At 37.2% G+C, this 21,803-nt stretch overlaps 2 protein-coding genes across 4 annotated transcripts; one reads left to right on the forward strand and one right to left on the reverse strand.

Moving 5' to 3' along the window:
• Nucleotides 1–4,903: 4,903 nt before the first annotated feature.
• On the forward strand, nt 4,904–10,122 carry selenou1a (selenoprotein U 1a). Of its 2 annotated transcripts, XM_079636178.1 has the most exons (7): nt 4,904–5,040; nt 6,131–6,492; nt 7,040–7,219; nt 8,183–8,274; nt 8,681–8,821; nt 9,260–9,424; nt 9,532–10,122. In XM_079636178.1, exons 2-7 carry the CDS (start codon nt 6,198–6,200, stop codon nt 9,625–9,627), a joined length of 969 nt encoding a protein of 322 aa, XP_079492304.1. In that variant the 5' UTR covers nt 4,904–5,040; nt 6,131–6,197; the 3' UTR covers nt 9,628–10,122. The 2 variants fall into 2 exon arrangements, with proteins under 2 accessions (XP_079492304.1, XP_079492305.1); XM_079636179.1 differs by lacking the exon at nt 6,131–6,492.
• sfxn3 (sideroflexin 3) lies at nt 9,941–21,018 on the reverse strand. 2 transcript variants are annotated; one of them, XM_079636181.1, is made up of 12 exons: nt 20,837–20,979; nt 19,874–20,049; nt 18,484–18,654; nt 17,818–17,916; nt 16,247–16,322; nt 15,585–15,670; nt 14,608–14,735; nt 14,394–14,443; nt 14,248–14,297; nt 14,104–14,151; nt 13,881–14,024; nt 9,941–10,078 (listed from the first exon to the last, which is right to left on the reverse strand). In XM_079636181.1, exons 2-11 carry the CDS (start codon nt 20,035–20,037, stop codon nt 13,928–13,930), a joined length of 969 nt encoding a protein of 322 aa, XP_079492307.1. In that variant the 5' UTR covers nt 20,038–20,049; nt 20,837–20,979; the 3' UTR covers nt 9,941–10,078; nt 13,881–13,927. The 2 variants fall into 2 exon arrangements, with proteins under 2 accessions (XP_079492307.1, XP_079492306.1); XM_079636180.1 differs by lacking the exon at nt 9,941–10,078 and having other exon boundaries at nt 11,458–14,024; nt 20,837–21,018.
• Between the last annotated feature and the right edge of the window lie 785 nt (nt 21,019–21,803).

Genomic DNA, 21,803 nt, shown 5'->3' on the forward strand with positions numbered 1-21,803 from the left:
TATGAATGTTAAAGATTCTTATTCTTTTTTCTTCTTTTTTTTTAAAAGTATGTTTAATTTAAATTAATTCAGGTAATACTGAAATTAAAGGTTTACATTTTTCTTATTTTAAGGAATCTGGTTTAATTCTGGTATTTCCATCCATTCAACAAGACACATAGTCCTATGAAATGTGATGCCATATTGTAATTAAGACATTTGGGCATTGTTGGATTTTAACTAAGAAGATTTTTTACTACAAAGCTCTATTTTGTGGTTATCCGACCACAATGGCTTATCCAGCAATGCTAATGGGCTTTTTGGCAAACTTCAGATTTGGCTTCTTTTGTATCACTCACTCATACAGGCCTCTGTTATGCAAAGCTTTGTTGACTGGTGCACCTTTACAGGGTAGTCGGTTTCTGGCTTGTTCAAAGTGAATTCTCTGTGTCTTTGCTTACAAATGTTTTTCTGATTCTAGGAAGAGTTTGGAGGAGAAACATTTAGTTGGCATTGCGGTGCATAGTTTTATCATAGTGTGGGTGAACTGCATCTTTTTCGTTTCCTCAGGAAGTAAAGGTGTTATTGTTGCTTCTGCTTTAGCAGAAAAGGAAATTAATCGTTTTTTTAAACCCTAAAACATATTATTTTGGTTATTACATAAAGGTCCCACTTTATATTAAGTGTCTTTGTACCAACATTAAAAAGAATAATTTAATACAATACACTTATTGTGTACATAATGTACATGTTTTTTTACAATGTACTTAATTACAGCTTCAATCATTTCTGTAATAATTACACTGTTGACCCTTCCCTTACACCTTAATCCTAACCACACCACCAAACCTGTTCCTAACCTTACTCGTATCCCATCTCAATAGCAGCAAAAGAGTTTTAATAACTTTATTATACAGTATGTGCACTTTCAATGTACTCACAGTGACCCACAAAAGTACTGAGTGGTGTAAGGTAACTATGGGTTAAGTTACTACAATAAGAACATAGTATGTTGATGCGAAACATTGTACCAATACATTTTCTTCATGTAAGTACATTGTAGTTAAAGTGTGACCAAATATGTTCATTTTAAGTGCTTGTAAAATATATAACACATTTTTAATATGGTATGTTGATTTGTTTTACTTCTTTACGTAAGGCAGGTCAGTTTTTGTATCAAGATTGTGATGTAATTGTGGCAGAAATACAAAGGTTGAAAGGTTGATGTCAGTCAAGCATCTGTTTATATTTTGTTCTCTCTGTATAAATGTACGTGGTTGCTGCTGGTTGGTGTCCAGTGATAAACACAACTAGTTACTTGCCATTTTTTTTTTAAGGTAAACTCTTTTGATAAGCATGGAGGAGTGAAGTGCGTCAGCCAATGGCTAACTGAGACAAGAACGTTCTGTAGGTGGGGTACGGATGCTTACTTCTGATTGGGCCGTAACAGACACGCTCACACTAATGGGTAAGACAGAAACTCTTGAGTGTGCTCCAGTGAGGTGTACCTAGGTGAACTTTACAGCTGTTGCTGCTAGGTATGAAAGCTAACCGCCAGATGGATATGAGCCAGTACCTTCTAATAATGACCTTTCATTATGAGCACAATAGATCAATAAACTCATGCAGTCTCCACCCTGAAACTCACTGTGATTTCATTGCCAGTTTAGAACCTTCAAACTAAATCCGAAGTACACCAGTTATTTTATTTAGAAATAATAAACCACAGAGACTGTGTTATGTCATATTTTTCGTCATCATTACTGTAATAATCAACTAGACTTACTGCAGCTACGGTTACCACTATCAAATGAAGGAGGTTTCCCACATTGCCTTGGTAGTCGGCTGGAATGCAGCAGCTGCAGGAGAGGGTGGGATGTTGGGACAACTTTCATCTCAGCACATTCCAGCCTACAGCAGCCAGAAGCAACTGGCCTCTGCCCCTCTCCCCTAAAAATAACCATTACCACCAATACAGAGCTGGCCCAGATCCGCTAACTGTATCGTCTTACATAATCAAGTTCACTTGTAAGCAAACAGACTCAGGACTGACTATGTAATCTAATGGAAAGGAGCTCAGAAACTCATGAAGGGGAAAAAAAGAAGAAATTTGGCAAAGGTCTGTGTCTGTGTGACGTTCACTTTGTTTGTCAAAAGGATAACCTTACCGTCACAATCGGTTGCAATAAAGGTGAGAAAATGATCTATTCGCCAACAGTATTGTATTCATTTGCCAAAACTCAAAACACTCAGAACAAACAAAGGCTGTGTTCGAAATCGCCCCTATACACTCATTCCCTACTCCACTAATATAGTCCACTTGAAGGAATGAATGACAACGAGTACCGGTAAGTGAATACACTGAGTTTGTACTTGCTGTTTAATAATCATTTGAAACTTAGCAAACTGGCAGCTCTAGTATAGAAATGAAAAGATTGATCTTGAACTCTGTCATGGAAACTAGCATGTATAAACCTTAATAAAAAAATGTAATAATCAATTAAAAAATAATTTATACCTGTATAATATTATGCTGTAGCCACATTGGACCAGCGGTTGGGAAAATGGATGGATGATTCAGCTGCAGGCATGACCCTCACAGTGCATTATGGGTATTTTCTAGCCGTTGAACTTACATCGGTAGTACACTTATTATTGCGGTGCTTTCGGGATGATGAAAACCAGGTTCAGGGCCATCTTCCTGCAAGCACAGGAAGTGCACTACACCTTTGTACTGTACTGTACGTGAATTCAAAAGACATAAATATATATATATATATATATATATATATATATTTTTTTTTTTTTTTTTTCAGAAAATACAATTTTGTTTCTTTTTTTTTAAATTCCAGGTCGTAACAGCCTGTGCCATCCTCCACAACATGTCTTAGCTGTCTGCAGAGGAGGAGGTATCCACTGACCACAACTATTTGTAACAGGCAAGTATAAGAGAATTGTAAAGCTACAATTGAATGGACAAAAATTGAAATCAAAAACAGTTTTGCATGGTGAAATATTTTATGGTTTGATTTGAGGATGTGAGTTAATTTATTTAATTCTTCCCTCTTATTTACAATGACACACACAAACAGCTTCTTCCAGGAGGTGTGTGTGTCTCTGGCCTGGTGTCTGGTGTCTGATCCTGACAGAAAGCGAGTCATGATGGACCGCAGTGGGAAATACGTCATTCCCATTATGTTTGCGTATACTGTACTTGGAATTATTACATGTTCTAGTGTTTGTTAAAATATCACAGTCGCCATCATGATAAATGACGTCTGTTTGTGTTTTATCTGCTCAGTGATGCCTATGCCTATTAGGAAGAAAGAGACTGTCTGACTGTCATCCTTGTCTGTCCAGGATGAGCCTTCATCCTCATCCTCCAGTGCCTGACGCGTGTCTGATCTGTATGGATCTGCTGACTGATGCTGTGATGATTTTCCATGTAGCAGGAGCATCTACTGTAACAAATTTGAGTCTGTTCACGTAGACATCAGTCAGAAATAATAAAAGCTAACACAATCTTTTGGTCTCAGGTATCAGAATGTGTTTGCTGGAGTCTGATGGACCATGTTTGTCCTACCTGCAGACAGTCAGATGTGTCTCAGGTATTATGTAAACTATCAATAACATTTATTGCATTTTATTTCAAAGAATATGGCTTGAAGAAGTAAAAATATATGTCAGACTATATGATGATAATTTGATTTGTTTGAAAACTTTTGGGTTTCAGCCATAAGGTTTTATTAAAACTGATATTCAGAACAGGTGAAAATATTATTTTGCAGACAATTCTGAATTTAAAAATGTATGTAATTATAATGAAATAATAATCCCATTAAAGGGATAATGTAGCTGTCACATTGTTAATGTGTTTTGTTCTGTGTTGTGATCTTGTTTCCCCCTGTCTTTGTGATTTTTGGTTTAGTCCTGTTAGTTTTTCCCTGTCTGTTTAATTAGTAATTCCGGACACCTGCATCTTGTTAATTTTCCCATTAACCCCAGTTCTTTTAAGCCCTGTGTTTTCCCTTAGTGTTTGTTGGTCGTCGTCGGTATAAGGTAGTGTGTTCTGAAGTCCTTGATTGTTTTCTGTTATTCCTGAGAGTTTATTCATTTAATAAACTAACTGCATTCGAATACCCGTGTCCTCGTCTTCGGCATCCTGCACCAAACCTGACAGTAGCACATGCAGTTTAAAAAAAATCTATTAAATCTATTAAAAAGCATTGCTTGCCTGAAATCTACTATAAAAAGTGACAACCTTTCATAATTAAGAGACAACATAATTGCAAATAATATTATATCTGATCTATTTATATAAGCATATTAAAGGGATAATGTATCAGTTAAAAAGAATACTGGTAAATTTATGAATAAAAAAGCAGTTACAAACTTTCAGTCATTAGAAGACAACCGTTTGGTGACTGTAATTTAATGTTTATAACTGTTTATAGACTGATACGATTTATTGACTGATATGATGTTAATATATAGCTATAAATGGGTCTTTCCTGTGCAGGGGTTCGTATAACATAAAAACACAAATATAGGCTATACTGACGTTTTATATAAGGAAATACAACACATTTTGTATAGGCCTATTGCTCTGCAAATTCATAACCAGGACGTATACTAACCCAGTGCTAATAAGCCTTAGTTTTAATAGAGACTATAAATTTTGTTGTCCGTTTTAGAATAAAACGTATAACGTTAGAGCCTTTCTGCAGCCATTGTATGTCTCTGTGGCTGAATTTGTGTTTGAGTGCTTGTGAGATTAAACTGTTTGAGAAAACCAAGCTTTATGCTATACCTATACCAAGGCACTGTGTCAATCATCATGATGACATTGAGGTATGTGAAAATCACTCATAATAAAAGCTATATTTAATCCTTTTTATAGCCCATTAAACTACATGAACGATTCAAGGATGAGTAAATCTTCTGCGCAGACGCAATACAGATGTATTGCTGCCTGTCACTTTAAGAGATTAGGTTGTTAGACAGGCTAGTCCTCAACTGAACGGCCGCGTAGTTTGACAGCGAACTAACAGAAAACTAACTGTGAGTATTATTCCTTTTTGTTGTGTTATCAACCCTTGAAAGCAGAGTTTTAATGCAGATATGAATGTTTATGTTAGTTAATGTTCTTAAATGGTGCTTGTATCTTGCATTGTAACAACTCCCTGTCTAGGAAATCAAGCTAACCAGCAAGCGTTAGCTTCATGGACTTTAGCATCCTGTGCAATCAGTGCAAAATATAAAATAATCTCTAGCACTATGCTGGCTCGGCATTGCTGTAATAGTTTTCCTTACGTTAATATCCGTAAGCATATGTAACGTTAACAGTTAACGTTACACATCTTATTCGATTTTGAAACCGGTTAGTTAATACTTCAGCTAACAATAAATAGCGTTATAAATGAAAGTTATAACGTATTCAATTAAAATAGTTGTAATTTCTAATCCTCTACACTTCCACGCCCAATGTAGACAGGATAACGTTAGATGTTTTCTCCGTAGCGCTGAGTTTGGTCGCTTTTTGTGTGTGTACATTTTCTGTACATGACAGAAATCAGCGCAAATGTGTAGGCTACTTCAAATCCTTAAAGGGAAAGTTCACCCAATAATAAAAATTATGAAATCACTTACTCACCCTCAAATTGTCAAACCTGTATGAATTTATTTTTTTCTGCTGAACAGAAAATATATTTTGAAGAATATGGGTAAGTTAACGTTAACCAAAGAGTCGATGGGCCCAATAGTATTAATTTAAATGTAAAGTACATTTGAAATAATTGTTTTAATAATCTTGTATTGTGTTTCAAAGAAGTATGCCTACACTTATTTTAATGTGTTGTTGACTAAGTGCATTTAATAGCCTATAAAACATTTTAATTTAATTGCAATTAACATGCAGTTGAGTGTCAAAAAACATTACATTCAGTTCACACTTAAATAGGCTATATTGTTTTAAAGTAGCCTTTATTCTTTTTTTCTGTATTATGAACTCTTTAAAAAGTATAGCAAAGTGTACTTCCATTTCACAAGTGTGCACACCCACATAGTCCCTCATTTTTGTTTTGAGGCTTATTTTAAATATGAAAAAAGGCCCGCATTGAGACGTAAATCATTGTTTTCCTTTCCTCTCCAGAGCTTTCCATTGAACTTCACTTTTACCCAATTGGGAAAGGTTGGCTAAACTCACCGTGGATGTTGCAATGGCCCTCATGCGACTATGGCCCATGTGTTTGACCTATTTGTTGCCAAGAGGAAGAATTTCTCTTAGTGTAAATTGCAATATCAAGTACAGAGTTTCTGTGTCCCAATCTCCCCGGCATCTAGCCATTAATAAGATTAATAACCTCCCACTGACCATCTCTACATGCCGACCACCATTTAAGACATTAGTCTTTCCCACTTCTGTCAATACTATATGCATTCGTGCTATTTCAACAAACCGGCACTTCTCGAGGGAAAGCCAGAAAAGCCAGTCTTCCTTTAGTAAGACAAAAGGTACTGCTCCTGCCCCAGCATGTCTTGGTATATGTTGTATTATAGCAATTACATGCTTGCCTTTAAGTACAAAAAATGTGAGAACTGTTTGGGTGCCATGAACGCTTTTCAATTGGGTCACTCATGCTCATATATAATAATATAGCTTACATAAATTACTTTTTGTTATTGAAACAATAACTTCAGAGGCTGCATCCTTTTGAAGGCTGCATTTAAAGGCTGATGGCACAAAGTGATCTGTCCCGATTTGAAGGCTCCTTCAAATATGGCCTCCAAATGCATCCTTTGTTTCCCGTGCAATGAAGGATACAACAGATGGATCCTTCGCGGCCTTGCCTACCCCAGAATTCATTGTGTGCCACTCATTAACGGCAGCTGTCCCAGTTGCTAGGCGACAAGAACAATCCTCTGTATGCTAGACTGTCGCATTTAACAACGCTCTGTCCGACGTGGCCTTTGAAGTGCTAATCCTTCGAAGGATGCAGCCTCTGAATTGGGATTTAGCTAATGTTTGCAACCTACCATACTGTGTATATTTTCACTGCAGTGTCATCATCCATCCTGGAGGGTGAGACTCTTGCCATGGGCATGTGGTCACTAGGTCTTGGGGCTGTGGGGGCCGCCATCGCTGGCTTAATACTTGCAAATACCGACTTCATGTTGACTAAACCGGCACCTGCTACTGTAGAGTATCTTGGGAATGCTGACCTCAAAACCATCGACAGTGGTAAGAAATTAACATAAGTCCAGTGGAAGTGAAATGACATTTTGGCCAATTGCTGTCATAATTAAAGGGGTCATGACATGAGAAACCAAATTTGCCTTGATCTTTTGGTATATAAGAGGTCTTTGTACCATTAAAACGTCCTGCAAGTTTCATAGCTTAAGACGTCCTCCCCATTATAAACGAATCATTTATTTAATCAAGCTCTAAATACAGCTCGTTCTGGATCCATGGTAAGAAGTGACGTCACGGTACGAACTAAGTGACACTTGCCTCACAAGTGTTCAGTCGACGGACAGCGAGTAGGTCTGTGTACAGGGAAATTACGATGCCACGCAGATGTGCTGTTCCTGGCTGTGGACAAACAACATCTTTGAATACGCTGCGAAAGATCCATTCGTCAGGGGAAAATGGATGCACTTTATTTTTTGCGGACGTCTCAGTCAAGGGCAGTGTTAGTTTAAGCGTGTGTTCTATACATTTGAAGGATGACTGTTTTGATAACAAATCCCAAAATGATGCTGCCTTTGCCAGAAAACTGTTGCTCAAAGATAAGTCCGTGCCGACTATTCTGGGCTCAACAACGATGACGCAAACTGTAAGTAATGTATTTAAAACTTTAAACTACTTTTTAAATACGCCGAATCCGCAAATGTTCTGGCTGGGGGCGTTAATAATTGATGCATAGGCACTGAGGTTAGCCAATCATAACAGTGGGCGTTAACACTGAACTCTTAAAGGGGAAACACCCCCAAAACAGACTGTTTGAATCAGAGGATGAGAAACAGGGTGGGAAAAGGTCATAAATCACTACATTTGAAAAGTTTTTTGTAAAAAAAAACTATAGTAATACTATAATTGCACCTAAGGGAACATAATAATAAAATAAAAAAACCCATGTCATGACCCCTTTAAGAAAAGCAGTCACTATTATTGTAATGTTTGTAATAATCTGTATCCGTTCAGATGAGAGGACGTTAAAAGCGAAAATTCTCTGGGAGAGATCTGGTGCAGTGATCATGGCTGTCCGGCGACCTGGATGATTTTTGTGCAGAGAGGTAAAGTGATCATGTTCCTCATAAAGTTTAGTTAAAGGCTCTCATTCACTGTCCAATCAGAATCTGAGCTGCGTGTACAGTACAGTGCTATTGACACAGAAAAACAGACCAGAATGGATATATCAGAGAAGGATGTCTATGAAGTTAATGTATCAAATCACTTTGGCACGGATTGTAGCGTATAAATGTTACAAATTTGTGCGTATGCAAGTTTTATAAATGAGGCCCCAGCAAACCAGATTCTTCAGCAGGGTTACCAAAGCAACGGTGCAAAGTACAACATCAAGAGACATTTTATGTTATTATGAGAAGTGTACAAATATTTTCAGTTCATTATTAAACTATGGTGGGAAATGAATAGGAGTCTATACAATGAATACATGAAGATGTGATTGTGTATCTGCAGGAGGCCTCTGAGCTGTCCTCTCTGAAGCCCCAGCTGGATGAGCTCGGGGTCCCTCTGTATGCCGTTGTGAAGGAGAACGTAGGCACGGAGATTCAGGGCTTCAGGCCTCAGTTCGCAGGGGACATTTTCTTGGATGAAAAGGTTAGTAAACATTAAAGGGATAGTTCACCCTATAGCTCATTTACCCTTGTATTGTTCTTAAGACTTTTGTCAATCTCCGGTACATATATTTACATTTTTGATGAAACCTGAGAGATTTCTGTGCGTCTATTGAAAGTCCACACAACCAAAATTGTGTTGCTTCAAAAAGTTTGTAAAAGGATCCATATGAATCAAGCAGTTAATTTCAAGTCTTCTGAAGAGACACAATCACTTTATATGATGAACTGATTTAATTTACACCTTTAATCGTATATAAACATTGATCAACGCACATATATTGACTAGAGCACATCGAACATGGTAAATAGAAGCTCAAATGTGCTTGCATGAAAAGTTTTACTGAATAATGCACAAAACTACCAGTAATTCTTTATTCATTCATGCATTGTTTTGCCTGGGTGTCTTATTTGTGCACAGCAAGCATTTTATGGGCCACAACAGAGGAAGATGGGTGGGCTTGGTTTCATTCGCTTGGGAGTTTGGCAAAATTTTATGAGGGCCTGGAAGTCGGGTTACCAGGGCAACATGAATGGAGAAGGTTTCATCCTGGGAGGGGTGTTTGTCATCGGATCTGGCGAACAGGTAATAAATAAATATATATATATATATATATATATATTGCATTAAATCATTACAAACCAATTCAGAGATTGACTGTCCTCATACATCCTGGTTTTTTCCACTTTCAGGGGGTTCTCCTAGAGCACAGAGAAAAGGAGTTTGGTGATAAAGTCAGCTTAGAGTCTGTTTTGGAAGCCGCTAAGAAAATTGTGGTAGAGAAGTAAATGTTGTCTAAAGTTTGATCGAAATACAGTTCTCCCTTGTCACAGTCCACCTCATCTCACTTAATTCTACTAATGCTGTGAATGGGGAAAAGCTCAGGTTATGTTCAATTGTTAGTACAGACTGGTACACTTTAAGAGCTAAGTGATAACATCACAGTTGCATGTGGGCTCATTTTAACTCTGGTGTTGTAGTACTTGCAATTGAGAGTAATGTTGTGTTAAGTAATATTTTTTTTGCACTTTAGAAATAGTTTGTCATGAACCATTGTATTGTTGTTTTTCACCTTACTGTGTTTCTTTTGGTTGCCTGCTGCCACATGCCACGTGGTTTTTGGTGGAATGTGTTTTAATGATAGTCTGACTCCAAACTCCATGTTGAAAGAGCAGATTTGATGCCAACACATGCCTAGATACCCTCTGGTTTTTGGTCAGCGAGCAGCCAGAGGTTCAGCTGCGGGTGGACACAATGAACAATAAACATGTCACCTCCAAATATTCAGTTTGTCTGTATTTTACATGCTTGTGAGTATTGATGTTTTAATTCTCATTCATTTACTTGGAGGAAGAAGAAAAAAACTATGTTTGTCTCTATTTATACCATTGTTCAAAAGTTTAGGATCAGTAAGTTAAAAAAAAAGAAAAAAAGAAAAACATTTATTCAGTCACAGTCAATACAATGTTTAAAAAAAATTATATTCATAAAGTCTAACTAAAATATTAGAAAAGTTGTTTAAATTGTAATATTTCACATTATTATAATTTTTTCCTGTATTTTCGATCAAATAAATGCCTTGGTGAGCACAAAAGACTTCTTTCAAAAACATTTTAAAACAACTGTACTTACCCAAATCTTTCAATGGCAGTGTATGTACAGTAAACCATTTATTCTCATGAGAAACTGCATGTATTGTGTCCACAACACGTGTGTACTAGAGTGCGGATCGGGCCGAATTTTTCAGTCCGAGCCCGGCCCGCGTCCGACAGAGCAGTAACCGAACCCGACCCGAGCCCGACAGGCATAAAGATATTTATGTTCGAGCCCGACCCGAGACCGGCAGTTAAAATACCATTTTTTTCTCATACTAATGACAATTGTACGTTTGTTTGTGTGGAAAGCCCGCTTTTATTAAGCAACTGTAGGAAGGCAATCGGAAATGTCAACAGGACAAGCGCATCAGCGCGCGGAGCAACAAGCGCTCTTAACACCTGGCGCGCGCACATTATGCACGTGTTTCGTTGTCACGGCTACATAAACAAATGTCCGCACACAGGAAGACGGATGTTATGGTAATATTTTACATGTATTTTAATCACAAAAACGAACGTTAGCATCAAGTGAAAGCATCAGGCACATCGGCTACCTACATAATAAGCTGTTTTAAATTTAAAATGTTCAATGCCTTATCGCGCTGATGTGACCGAGCCCGACCCGAACCCGAACATCATTTCTAAATATCTGTCCGAACCCGGCCCGGCCCGTCGGGTACCGGCGGGTTCCGTCGGGCTCGGGTCGGGTATCCATCCTCTAGTGTGTACTACTCTTAAGCATCTACTGAGACATTCAGCTCTAATCCCTGATTAGTATATATGCATATGTAACAGTTCTTTTCTCAGCCCACCTACTTTTATGCGTGCATTTTAAAGGCAGGGACTTTGAAACTGCTCTCATAAAGAATTTAGCTTATTGTTTAAACATGGGTTTCATCTGGGTAAGCCATCCGGTTAGAAAAACATCTGATCAACTGTTATAAGCCAAATATTTAGTTCTTATTCTAAGTACGAGCCAAGGCACCTCTATAGCAAGAGCTGACAAAATAAAGTCTCAGACAGTTAGTTTAATATCTTTATTACATTGTTCCAGAGAAAATACACACAGGGATTAACAAAACAATATAAAATGCTGGAAAAATAAAACACAACGAGCACCAATAAGAACTATAATAATTGTGCTATAATAAGTGGGTCTTCCTGGAGTGACATTTATATGTATGACACCACACCATTTATTGTGCTATTTGTCTGCACTTTCCATGCTATGGGAGACCTATCAATAAATATGTGCAGTAACAGAATTGTTTTCTTTGGTAAGATCTCATTTTTGTAACATGCCAAATGTATTTGGTGTGACAATCTTTATTTTTAATTGACTTATGATCCATATTGATGGACATCCATAAAGTTATAACTGTCAATAGAAAATAACACAATGACCATTTTATGTTCATTAACAATCTTGTGTGTACAATTATAACAATGTTTTGTTATTCATTAGGTTCACTGAATTATTACATGTGTACACAATAAAACACTTTTTCATGAGATCTCCAATAAACATTGTCAGTGGTCTAGTGCAATTTACAATCATAAAACAACTGAAATATCTTAACCTAAACTTCCTAAAGTAACCTGGTATACTTCTAATAAAATGTTACAAACAGTTTTGTGATTAAAGAGGATATGACAGCATAATGTCTGTTGAGAAAGACAGTAACACCCTTGTTTAAGTTTGGAACTCTGTGTCTATTATGTTGAGTACTATGTTGAGCATCACTGTAAATCATTATATTAGGTGACGTTGGTGCATTACACAATCGACTGAACTTGTGCTGGTACACTGCATTATTATTGGAAGAATAAATCTTGACAGTATGTGGTTAAACTTTTCTGTGAGATTTGGTGTAACAGGACATTCCAAAAGCAAATTTAGACATTTTTGTATAAATCACAATCACATAGTCATATTTGCATAACATATCCGACAGCTCTCTCTATCAATCATAGTAACAGGGAAATTGTGCATTAATTCCTGACTGTTTTCCACAGCACTACTTTTTTTTTCAACCGCATACTTATGTAACATATAATGTGCTAAGATATTAGGCTAAACGATAATTTGCCTACATGGAGTGCTCGAGTCAAAAATATACAGATCTCTGTTGCCTCCCAGAGGACATGATGAGAATAACATCACATCAATGAGCCTTTTTCATCCAAAAAAAGCACAGAATTCTGAGAGTCTGATGGCAAAGAAACACTGTAAGGGTTTGTTAACTTCATCCACAAAAACAATAGGAACCAAGTAACAAAAACCACACACTGTAACATTACCACAATATGTCAGGGAAAACAAGTTTGATCTTATTCGCTCAGATTACAGGAGGCCGTTAACTTACAAAAGGTTAGGTTATATCATACACTACAGACACTATGACTGACATCATATATATGCATATTATATTGATACAACATCTCATAGATTCCCCCATGACAACAATAAATAAATCTGATTGTTGTTCCCATAACTGTAAATGTCTGAGATGATAGATGATCACAGCAGGGCATAAGAAGCAACTCTTTCTTCATACTCTGAATGAGCATATTTCATCTATCGAGCATGAGTGAACTCTGTTCGTATAAATTGCTCTTGCTGTCTGAGAGATGTAGTGCTTCGGTCTTTAAGCCCAGACACATTCAGTCCCATTAGGGGGAATTATTTTTTACAATCACACAAATGCCAATAATAATAGATATTATTTTGACCTTTTCACAATTCTTCAATAACACACAAACTACAATCCACACAACCAAATATCTCGGAGACTTTTGCAATGACTTAAAACCACACAGGCCTGTAAGGCTTGAACAGAAATAATGAAGTCTGGCCTGCAGGAAGTAAAGACGTACATCAGAGATAGTCACCTAATAATTAGCATTTTGATGTGCTCATGAAGGAGTGTTAGCACATCTTCTGGCTTCTTTTGCAGTACAGAGAGTAAAGCATACTGGATTTGCTGCTTAAGTGCACTTAATGGGCACATAATGGAGCATGTAAGGTGGAAATACTCCTGGCAGAATAACATAAGTTGAAAACCCAATTTCTGGAACTGTCTTCATTAAGAACGTACATGTGAGAGAAACCTTTGAGCCACAAACCTGAAAAACTTAGAACACTAACTAAAGAACACAAATGAAACAAAAAAAAAATCTTACAATATGCATATGGTAATCTAGAATAAATCAAAGTGATAAATGTATTGGTAAATAAGTCAACGTGTGTGATGGGGTTTAAAACATAAATGCAGCAGTTAACATTCAAGCTTCCTAACTAAATCCAGCAGCAAGTTCTGCCCTTCATTGTACATATAGTCATTAAGGATTGTGCAATAGCATGGGTAAAATTGACAAAAATATATAACTCAGAAGAGCAAAAAAAAAAAAAAAAAAAATCTACCTTTCAAGTTGTGCCCACTAACCTCCAGTGCAATGGAAGACATCAGAATGGGCTGCAACCTAGACTGCTCTACAGACCCTTGTTGAAATAAACAGTGGTGGTGTGAGGACTGCTTTGTCGTAAACTCTCTTGAAGCTCCGGCTCCAGGCTGCTAACCTTCATAGAACTTCACAGAGACAGAAAGACATCCCAATTCAGCACATCGAACAAACTAGGGGAAAATAGATTATATTAGTAGCACTCACCTTTTCTGTGGGAACAGGGCGCAGCACAACGGAGTGGCGAACACCAGGCTGTGGGGATGGATATTTAAAATAAATAATTCATTCATTTTTAAACCGGGATTGCAGTGTATAGCAAATAAACACTGACTAAAAAAAAACACTTACCAGAATCCAACAAGTCCAACTTGTACAGGGGCATTGAGAACCGGGAACCGCTGAGAAATGGACAGAAATATTGCGATGCACTTTAAAAACATCCATTTTGCTTACAGATTCAGAGAAATGCTTGACATGAGTCTGTGATTCTTTACCTTCATGAAAGCTTTCTTCTCTAAGGCATTCATAATAACTGGAGGAATAGCTGTTTGAGGAAACCAATGCAAACAAATAAAAATACAAGGGGACACACACTCTTAATTTAATATTTTACCACTTTTTTTGGCTGTAAATAAGAGGTTATTAAAATCAATTTAAAAAAAACAAACACCAGAAATATATAGAAAAAATTAATCTACAAAAGCTTACCCATGGCTGGCACTGCCATGCCAATACGAGACACCACCACCTGCACGATGGCTTGCTGAGCAGCTTTAGTTGATTCTCCAAGACGTTTACCCTCAGCATCAGTAATAGGGATACCACACTTCAGCTCTCTGTAGAAGTATTAAGAAAAGAGAGAACTCATTCAATGGTCAATTCAACATCTTTAAAGCCAATTAAAGGTGCAGTAAGACATTTCTGAGAAACTCCAGCTCCAGACAAACAGTAACATTAAAAACTGTCCTGTTACTATAGCTAGCTAACATTACAACAACAGCATATTTTGGTTCCGTGAAACATGGCAAAACCAATGTTCCTCACGTATGGACCAGTAACAACATAACCTTGGCGTTTGTTTTCAGGCCTTCAGCACTGGAAAGCTGTTCTTCTAATATTACTACAGGTCCTAAAACTCCTTTTTCCCCCCAGTGATATCCCTGACTTTCTCTTTTGTACTGTCATCTTTCAGTACATCTCAGCCATCTCTCTTTCTACAGTTTTTCTTCAAATCTCCCTCTTGCTCAATTTCTCTCTTTCTACAGTTTTTCTTCAAATCTCCCTCTTGCTCAATTTCTCTTTCTACAGTTTTTCTTCAAATCTCCCTCTTGCTCAATTTCTCTTTCTACAGTTTTTCTTCAAATCTCCCTCTTGCTCAATTTCTCTTTCTACAGTTTTTCTTCAAATCTCCCTCTTGCTCAATTTCTCTCTTTCTAGTTTTTCTGCAAATCTCCCTCTTGCTCAATTTCTCTCTTTCTACAGTTTTTCTGCAAATCTCCCTCTTGCTCAATCTCTCTCCTCCCCCATCATGAGTGGACACGTCCCCTACTGCTGATTTGCAACAAGTGTGTTGTGGTGCGCTGTCCAATCCACTTTCAACAGCGTTTCTTAGAAATCGCTTAATGTGAAATTATTTTCAATTTTAAGTAATTCACATTCTGGAAAGCAGTCTTTTTTTCACTCACCTTTGTCTCATGAAGGGTATGTTGATACAGTTTGCTGCTGCCACGGCAGCAAATGGAACAAAACGCCCCATAATAGCAGGCAAGTGCTGGAGAGAGATAAGACATTGAGTGAGTACAGCAAAAAAAGCAGTAAATATTGTCACTTTTTTTGCTGTGTGACAGGTTTGTGTGTGAATACACATTGGGAAATACACATATCATTCAAAAGTTTGGGGTCAGTAAGATTTATTAATATATACAGTATACATTTAAAGAAATGTATACTTTTATTCAGCCAGGACACATTAAATTGATAAAGTGACAGTAAATACATTTATAATGTTAGAAAAGATTTCAAATAAATATTTATCTTTTGAATTTTCTATTCATCAAAGAATTCAGAAAAAGACTCATGTGCCATCACAGGAAAAAAAATACATTTTAAAATAGAAAAGTCATTTTAAATTCTAATAATATTTCACTCAAATTTTTTATGTAATTTTGATCAAATATATGCAATCTTGTAAGCATACAGTAATATACTTTTTTTCAAAAACATATAAGTGAAAACAATATTGAGTAGTAAACCAATATCTTCAAAAATGTTAAAGAATTAAAGAAATGTTAAAAAGTCACTCTGTAATAAACTATAAATATTGAGACAGTTTAAGGAAAGAACAGACCTTGGTTAGAGACTTCAGGCCAAGGGCTGTTATTACAGCTCCAGTGGTCGCACTGACGTAGGCTGCACCAAGCTGACTGCAAAGGCAAAAATCATTTGCATTAAGTATTATGTATTGTTATGTGTTACTGAGCAGATCACTACATAAATATTTCTCATGAAGCTCATAATTGCCGCACTGACATTACAGAATTTCTCCTTTACCAAGACTATAGTTCAGAAAGAGCAATGTTGTTGAGTAGTGATTTCATCCCTAAAGCATGCGTACAAACAATATTAAAACAATATAATCCTCGTTACGTAACTCCTAAATCCAACAACTGATGCTTGGTGAAAGAATGCTACAGATATTTATATTGTTAGATGATAAACTGCTAATAAACACATGATCAGAATGGAAACCTAAATAAATGAGCATGCTATTTAAATCTGCAAGTATTCAGCATGTGTAGTGATCATGAAACACTGACATCTCTGCTCCACGGGAAGTTCATGAAGTGCAGGTGGAATAGACTCCACCATTTGTGACATGGCTCATGCCCCAGCTTTCAGGACACTAAAGTCGGGCGTACACTGTGCGAGTTCGGACACTCGTGAGGTTGTGAGCCATTGCACAGTCAGTTAGCCTGATAATCATGTAAAAGCAGATGGTACACAGCATGACTGTACTGCACGGCGAGCTGGCGGCAATCGCATGAGCTTTTGCGCTAAACACAGAGACTGGAGCTTTCAAAATGGCTGGTTCAAATGATTTGGTAAAAAGCAGAGAACAGCACAACCATTCCTTTTAACAAAAACAACTAGAGAGTGTATTTGTGTGTGAGTGTGTCAGTGTATGTGCAAGCTGTGTTGCAGCCACATGGACTATAATAAATAATATTCATAGATCTAGCCATGGTTGTCATGGTTGATTTGGCAATAGGGGACAGCCTATGTGCACTGGTCAAAATCGGGTCAACTCCCCGAATTTTTAAAAAATGTTTAAAAATTATCGGGAGGTGCTTTGTAACTTGCTCGATTTCGCTCGTAATTTCTCTTACACAATGCAAGCCACGACCATACGAGCATCAACAATTTCTCCCGAGAGGAAAAAAAAGAAAAGCTTTTACGACATCAAAAATCGTAGTGTGTACGCCTGGCTTTATAAATAAATTTGTTACATTTATATACCGCTTTTCTGGGTCCTCACAGCGCTTCACATATGGAAAGGGGGAATCTCCTCAACCACCACCAATGTGGGACGGCAGCCATATTGTGCCAGAACGCCCACCACACACCAGCTTACTGGTGGAGAGGAGACAGTGATGAAGCCAATCAGTAAATGGGGATGATTAGGAGGCCATGATGGACAGAGGCCTAGGGGCAAATTGAGTCAGGATGCCGGGGTTAAACCCCTACTCTTTCGAAAGACATCCTGGGATTTTGAATGACCACGGAAAGCTTTAATGGTGCAATATAACAATAAGGTGTGGGCGAAACACATCATCACACCCTCAAAAGGTGGATTGCCATGAGGCCTCCTATAGAAACCTGCAGCTAGACTGTTTCTAGTAGTGATCTTAGCCTTCATACTTCATGGTGAGTGGCGCGTCTCCACTGCGGTTAGTGTAGTTGACAACGGCATTGAAGGACTGGTTAACCCACTGCCAAAACACCACTGCTGGGGTTGTCCTGAAAACATAGAGAGAAACTTGAATTTAATAAAAAATGCAACGTGTATTTTTAAATAAATAAATTAAAGACATTTATTATGAGACTTATTGGACAATACTGCAGTCATAAGAATCTCCCACACAAGCCTGTAATTTGAATCACATGTTGATCTTACTCAAAATGACTCATTTGCAGATGACTCACTGATCCAAGCAATTATGCGTCAACAAAACCGGGAAAAAGAACTGCATTTCTAAAAAAAAAAATCTTATTCAAAGTATTTTTTTACTCTACGTTTACTTTGATGTTTTAAGAGCACAAAATACTACCATAAAACACAGTCAACCTTCTAACCCTGAATCAAACCACCAAACTTAGCCATTCAGTAGGACTGCTGTCTTTTCCATGATGACTCATTTAGGAAATATTCCCTGAACTAAGCGGGGATGTTAATCCCACCCATGGAAAGATTTACTCCCTTTCCTTTTATAGCTCAAACGTATAACATTTTCAGGTCTAAACACACTCCCTGTCCATATGGTGTTCAGAACGATGAATGATCAAGAGTGACAGTGCTCTTCTTACCTGTAAAAGGTGAGCATGCAACCCGTAATGGTCATGTTCATGGGTACTTGTGCAGACATGCGTCCAACTAGCAGCATTTTCTCTCCTGTGTCAGGGTGGAAAGCAGAGTCGTAGATGTATTTGGCCCTCCATAGTTGATCTTCTGTTAACCCAGGCTTCACGACTCCCAACCTATGAAAGAGGACACAGCAGAAAGATATTTTATTCAAGACATGTACAGTGACACATCAAAACAATAACGTAACAGATTGATCTATGATAAACTGATAACAGCAGAGAGCTGAAACAATATTTAAGGTAAAGTGTGTTATTTTGGGGATTTTAAATCCCTGCTTAATATGCAGAGACATATACAAGTAAGACATTCACAGCATAGGTTGATTCCTACGGAAAGCTCTGTGGCGTTTTCAAAACATTGCTATTTTTGTTTGAGCATATCAACCGGCAACACTGGCCAATGGCATTTGGGGTGTGACTGGGATCTGTTTGTCTGACCAATGGGAGAGGGGGGAGTGTTTGAAAACAGCCAATAATAAGACTTCATCACAGGGCATCAGAGCTAGTAAAGAAAGAAAAGAAAACTCACATAAAAGTTTGTTCAAAAGTTTGTGGTCAGTAATTTTTTTGAAAGAAATCTCTTATGCTCACCAAGGCTGCATTTATTTGGTCAGAAATACAGTAAAAATAGTAATATATTGTAAAATAGTATTAGAATTTAAAATAACTTTTTATTTAAATATATTTTAAAATTTTATTTATACCTGTTATGACAAAGCTGAATTTTTTTAAGAAACATTTCTTATTATTATCATCATCATCAAATTGTTAAAAATAGTTGTGCTGCTTCATATTTTTGTGGAAACAGTGATACTATATTTCAGGATTCTTTGATGAATATAAATCTTGTCTTTACTGTCACTTTTGATCAATTTAATGTGTTCTTGCTGAATAAAAGTTAAAATCACATTTTACAGTCAGCATCACTTTAAAATCACTATATACTGTAGTAGTAATCATAATGTATTCATAAAGGAGCTCACCGCACAGGAGCTCAAATGCAGTTCCCCTCCCATCATCATTATCTACCAGCTTTATCATTGGTAGAATATAAAATGAGTAAAATATTACAATACAAAGATTTCTGTTGAATGTAATTTAAGCAAAACGTCAAACCTTTAACCCACATTCCATGCTGAAATGTTTTAAGGTTCTGTTTAGAAAAGGAAATGAATATTTATTTATTATATATATATATATATATATATATATATTGCTCCCTAAAACATTTCCAATGACTGGTACGGCTACAGTTTCTACATTATCATAAAGGACAGGAGTTCACCCCAAAGTTCATAGACTAGAAACAATTCAGCCCTTTGCAATTACAGACCTGTAGTCCTCCACAGTAACTTTGGCATCCTCCAGAACCTCACTGGACAGCAGCACGTTTCTGGGGTCCGTCACCATGAAGAAGTGCTGAGCCCGGCCCATAAATGTGCCCTGGTCCCATCGTGGTTCTTTAATGTTGATATTCAGTGGCAAATCTCCAGACATCCTATTCGCGTTCTGTGAAGATCACAGATAATCTACTGAGAAACTCACTCACTCAATGAACTGAGAAACAAAATATGGTTTAGAAGCTGCCAAGCCTGATTTCTCATTTTAAGAAATTTAAAGTCATTTTCACAAAATGAAAGCAAGTCAAAGGTGAAAGTAAAACTAAGAAATGTAATTAATAAAAAAAAAAAGACTAAACCCTGTTTACTAATAGACAATTTTAATGATGCTTATCAACACGCTTACCGGCGTCATGCACGCCCATAAACAATAATGTCTGACAAATTAACATGCGAGATGAGCAACAATTTACATGTCAATAGAGCAAGGACTAGCCCGGCTGTTGAACTTACAACGATGTTTATTTTGAGAAATATATAACTACACTGCTTAACAATTAAAGAAACTTTTACCGTTTATCTACCATGGAAAAGCGAGCGACATAAACCGCATAATTACAGCTCTGTAGCTAATGCTAGCGGCTAACGGTATGCTGGTGGGATGTAAATGAACAAATAAATGTACAATAAAGACATTTCCTATGACATGAGATTCATTTATTATTGAAGCTGTGAATTGTTCCGCTATTCAGTATGTGCTTTTTGCGCTTAAAAAATAAGCAGTGTAATTAAAAGCATAAGTTAACGTTAACGTTACCCATATCCCCTTCAACCTGCTAAAATAACGTTTGCTAGCTACAATATAATCTCACACTTACATGAACAACAACCATATCGAAACAGACAAACGTGCATTTTAGTTCAAAGGGTCATTTAGTAAAATATGTGACACAGACCTTGCTAAAAGACCACAGGTAACGTTCAGGTACACCTTGAAGTAGATGACCTCAGCGGTGACTGCTTTCCTCTGCGTGATGACAGTATACTGCCCGCACTTCCGGTCTGCTTGACTAGCTAGCCTTGAAAATCTGCGCGAGAAGGTTGAAATGATGAACGTGCGTTTTTTGTGTGAAAAGGCGGTGTTTGGAGGAGAGAGATCTGCAGTTGGCTCGAGATACTGGGCGTGGATGAGAACAGCGTTATGATTGGCAGATGGTTCTAAACCGGGGCGTGGATAGGAGCTGTGTTATGATTGGTTATCTGCTTCGTGATTTCCTGAGACAGGCTATTCATTGGGAGCGCTAACCTGCACAGTCTATGGCAAAGACAAATGGGTGACAAATGCTCTAATGGGGATTTTTAGCTTTGTGAAAAAAGTGTAACTTTAGCCATTTTGTAAACTTCCGCCAGATTTACCCACTGAAAAGACGGCTTATTCCTTTAACCACACACGTAATATCCTCATTTATCTTAATGTTGTCCTTGTTTGCAAATTCTCGATTTTTGTGGCGAATTCAGTTTCCTCTGCAATAAAATCTGTAGTAGTAGGTGTTCATACTGTATACCTTCATACCCACTTTCAAGCCAAATTCAGAGCTAAGAATTAAAGGGACAGTTCACCCAAAAATTAAAATTCTAATTATTTACTCACCCTTATGACGTTCTAATCTAAACCGTTAGACTTTCATCTTCGAAACACAAATTTAATCTTTTTGATGAAATCTAAAAGCTTTCTGTCCCTTTTGTTGACTTCGTTGACAGCTACACAACTAATACTGTGATGCTTCAAAAAGTAAAGAATAAAGAAATCGTAAAACTATGAATTGAGCGGTTTAGAGCAAATTTTCTGAAGAGACTCGATCACTTTATATGATGAACAGATTGAATATATAGGCTTATTCACATATAAACATTGATCAGAAA

This window comes from Phoxinus phoxinus (assembly GCF_949152265.1).
Source record: "Phoxinus phoxinus genome assembly, chromosome: 14".
Classification (NCBI taxonomy): domain Eukaryota; kingdom Metazoa; phylum Chordata; class Actinopteri; order Cypriniformes; family Leuciscidae; genus Phoxinus; species Phoxinus phoxinus.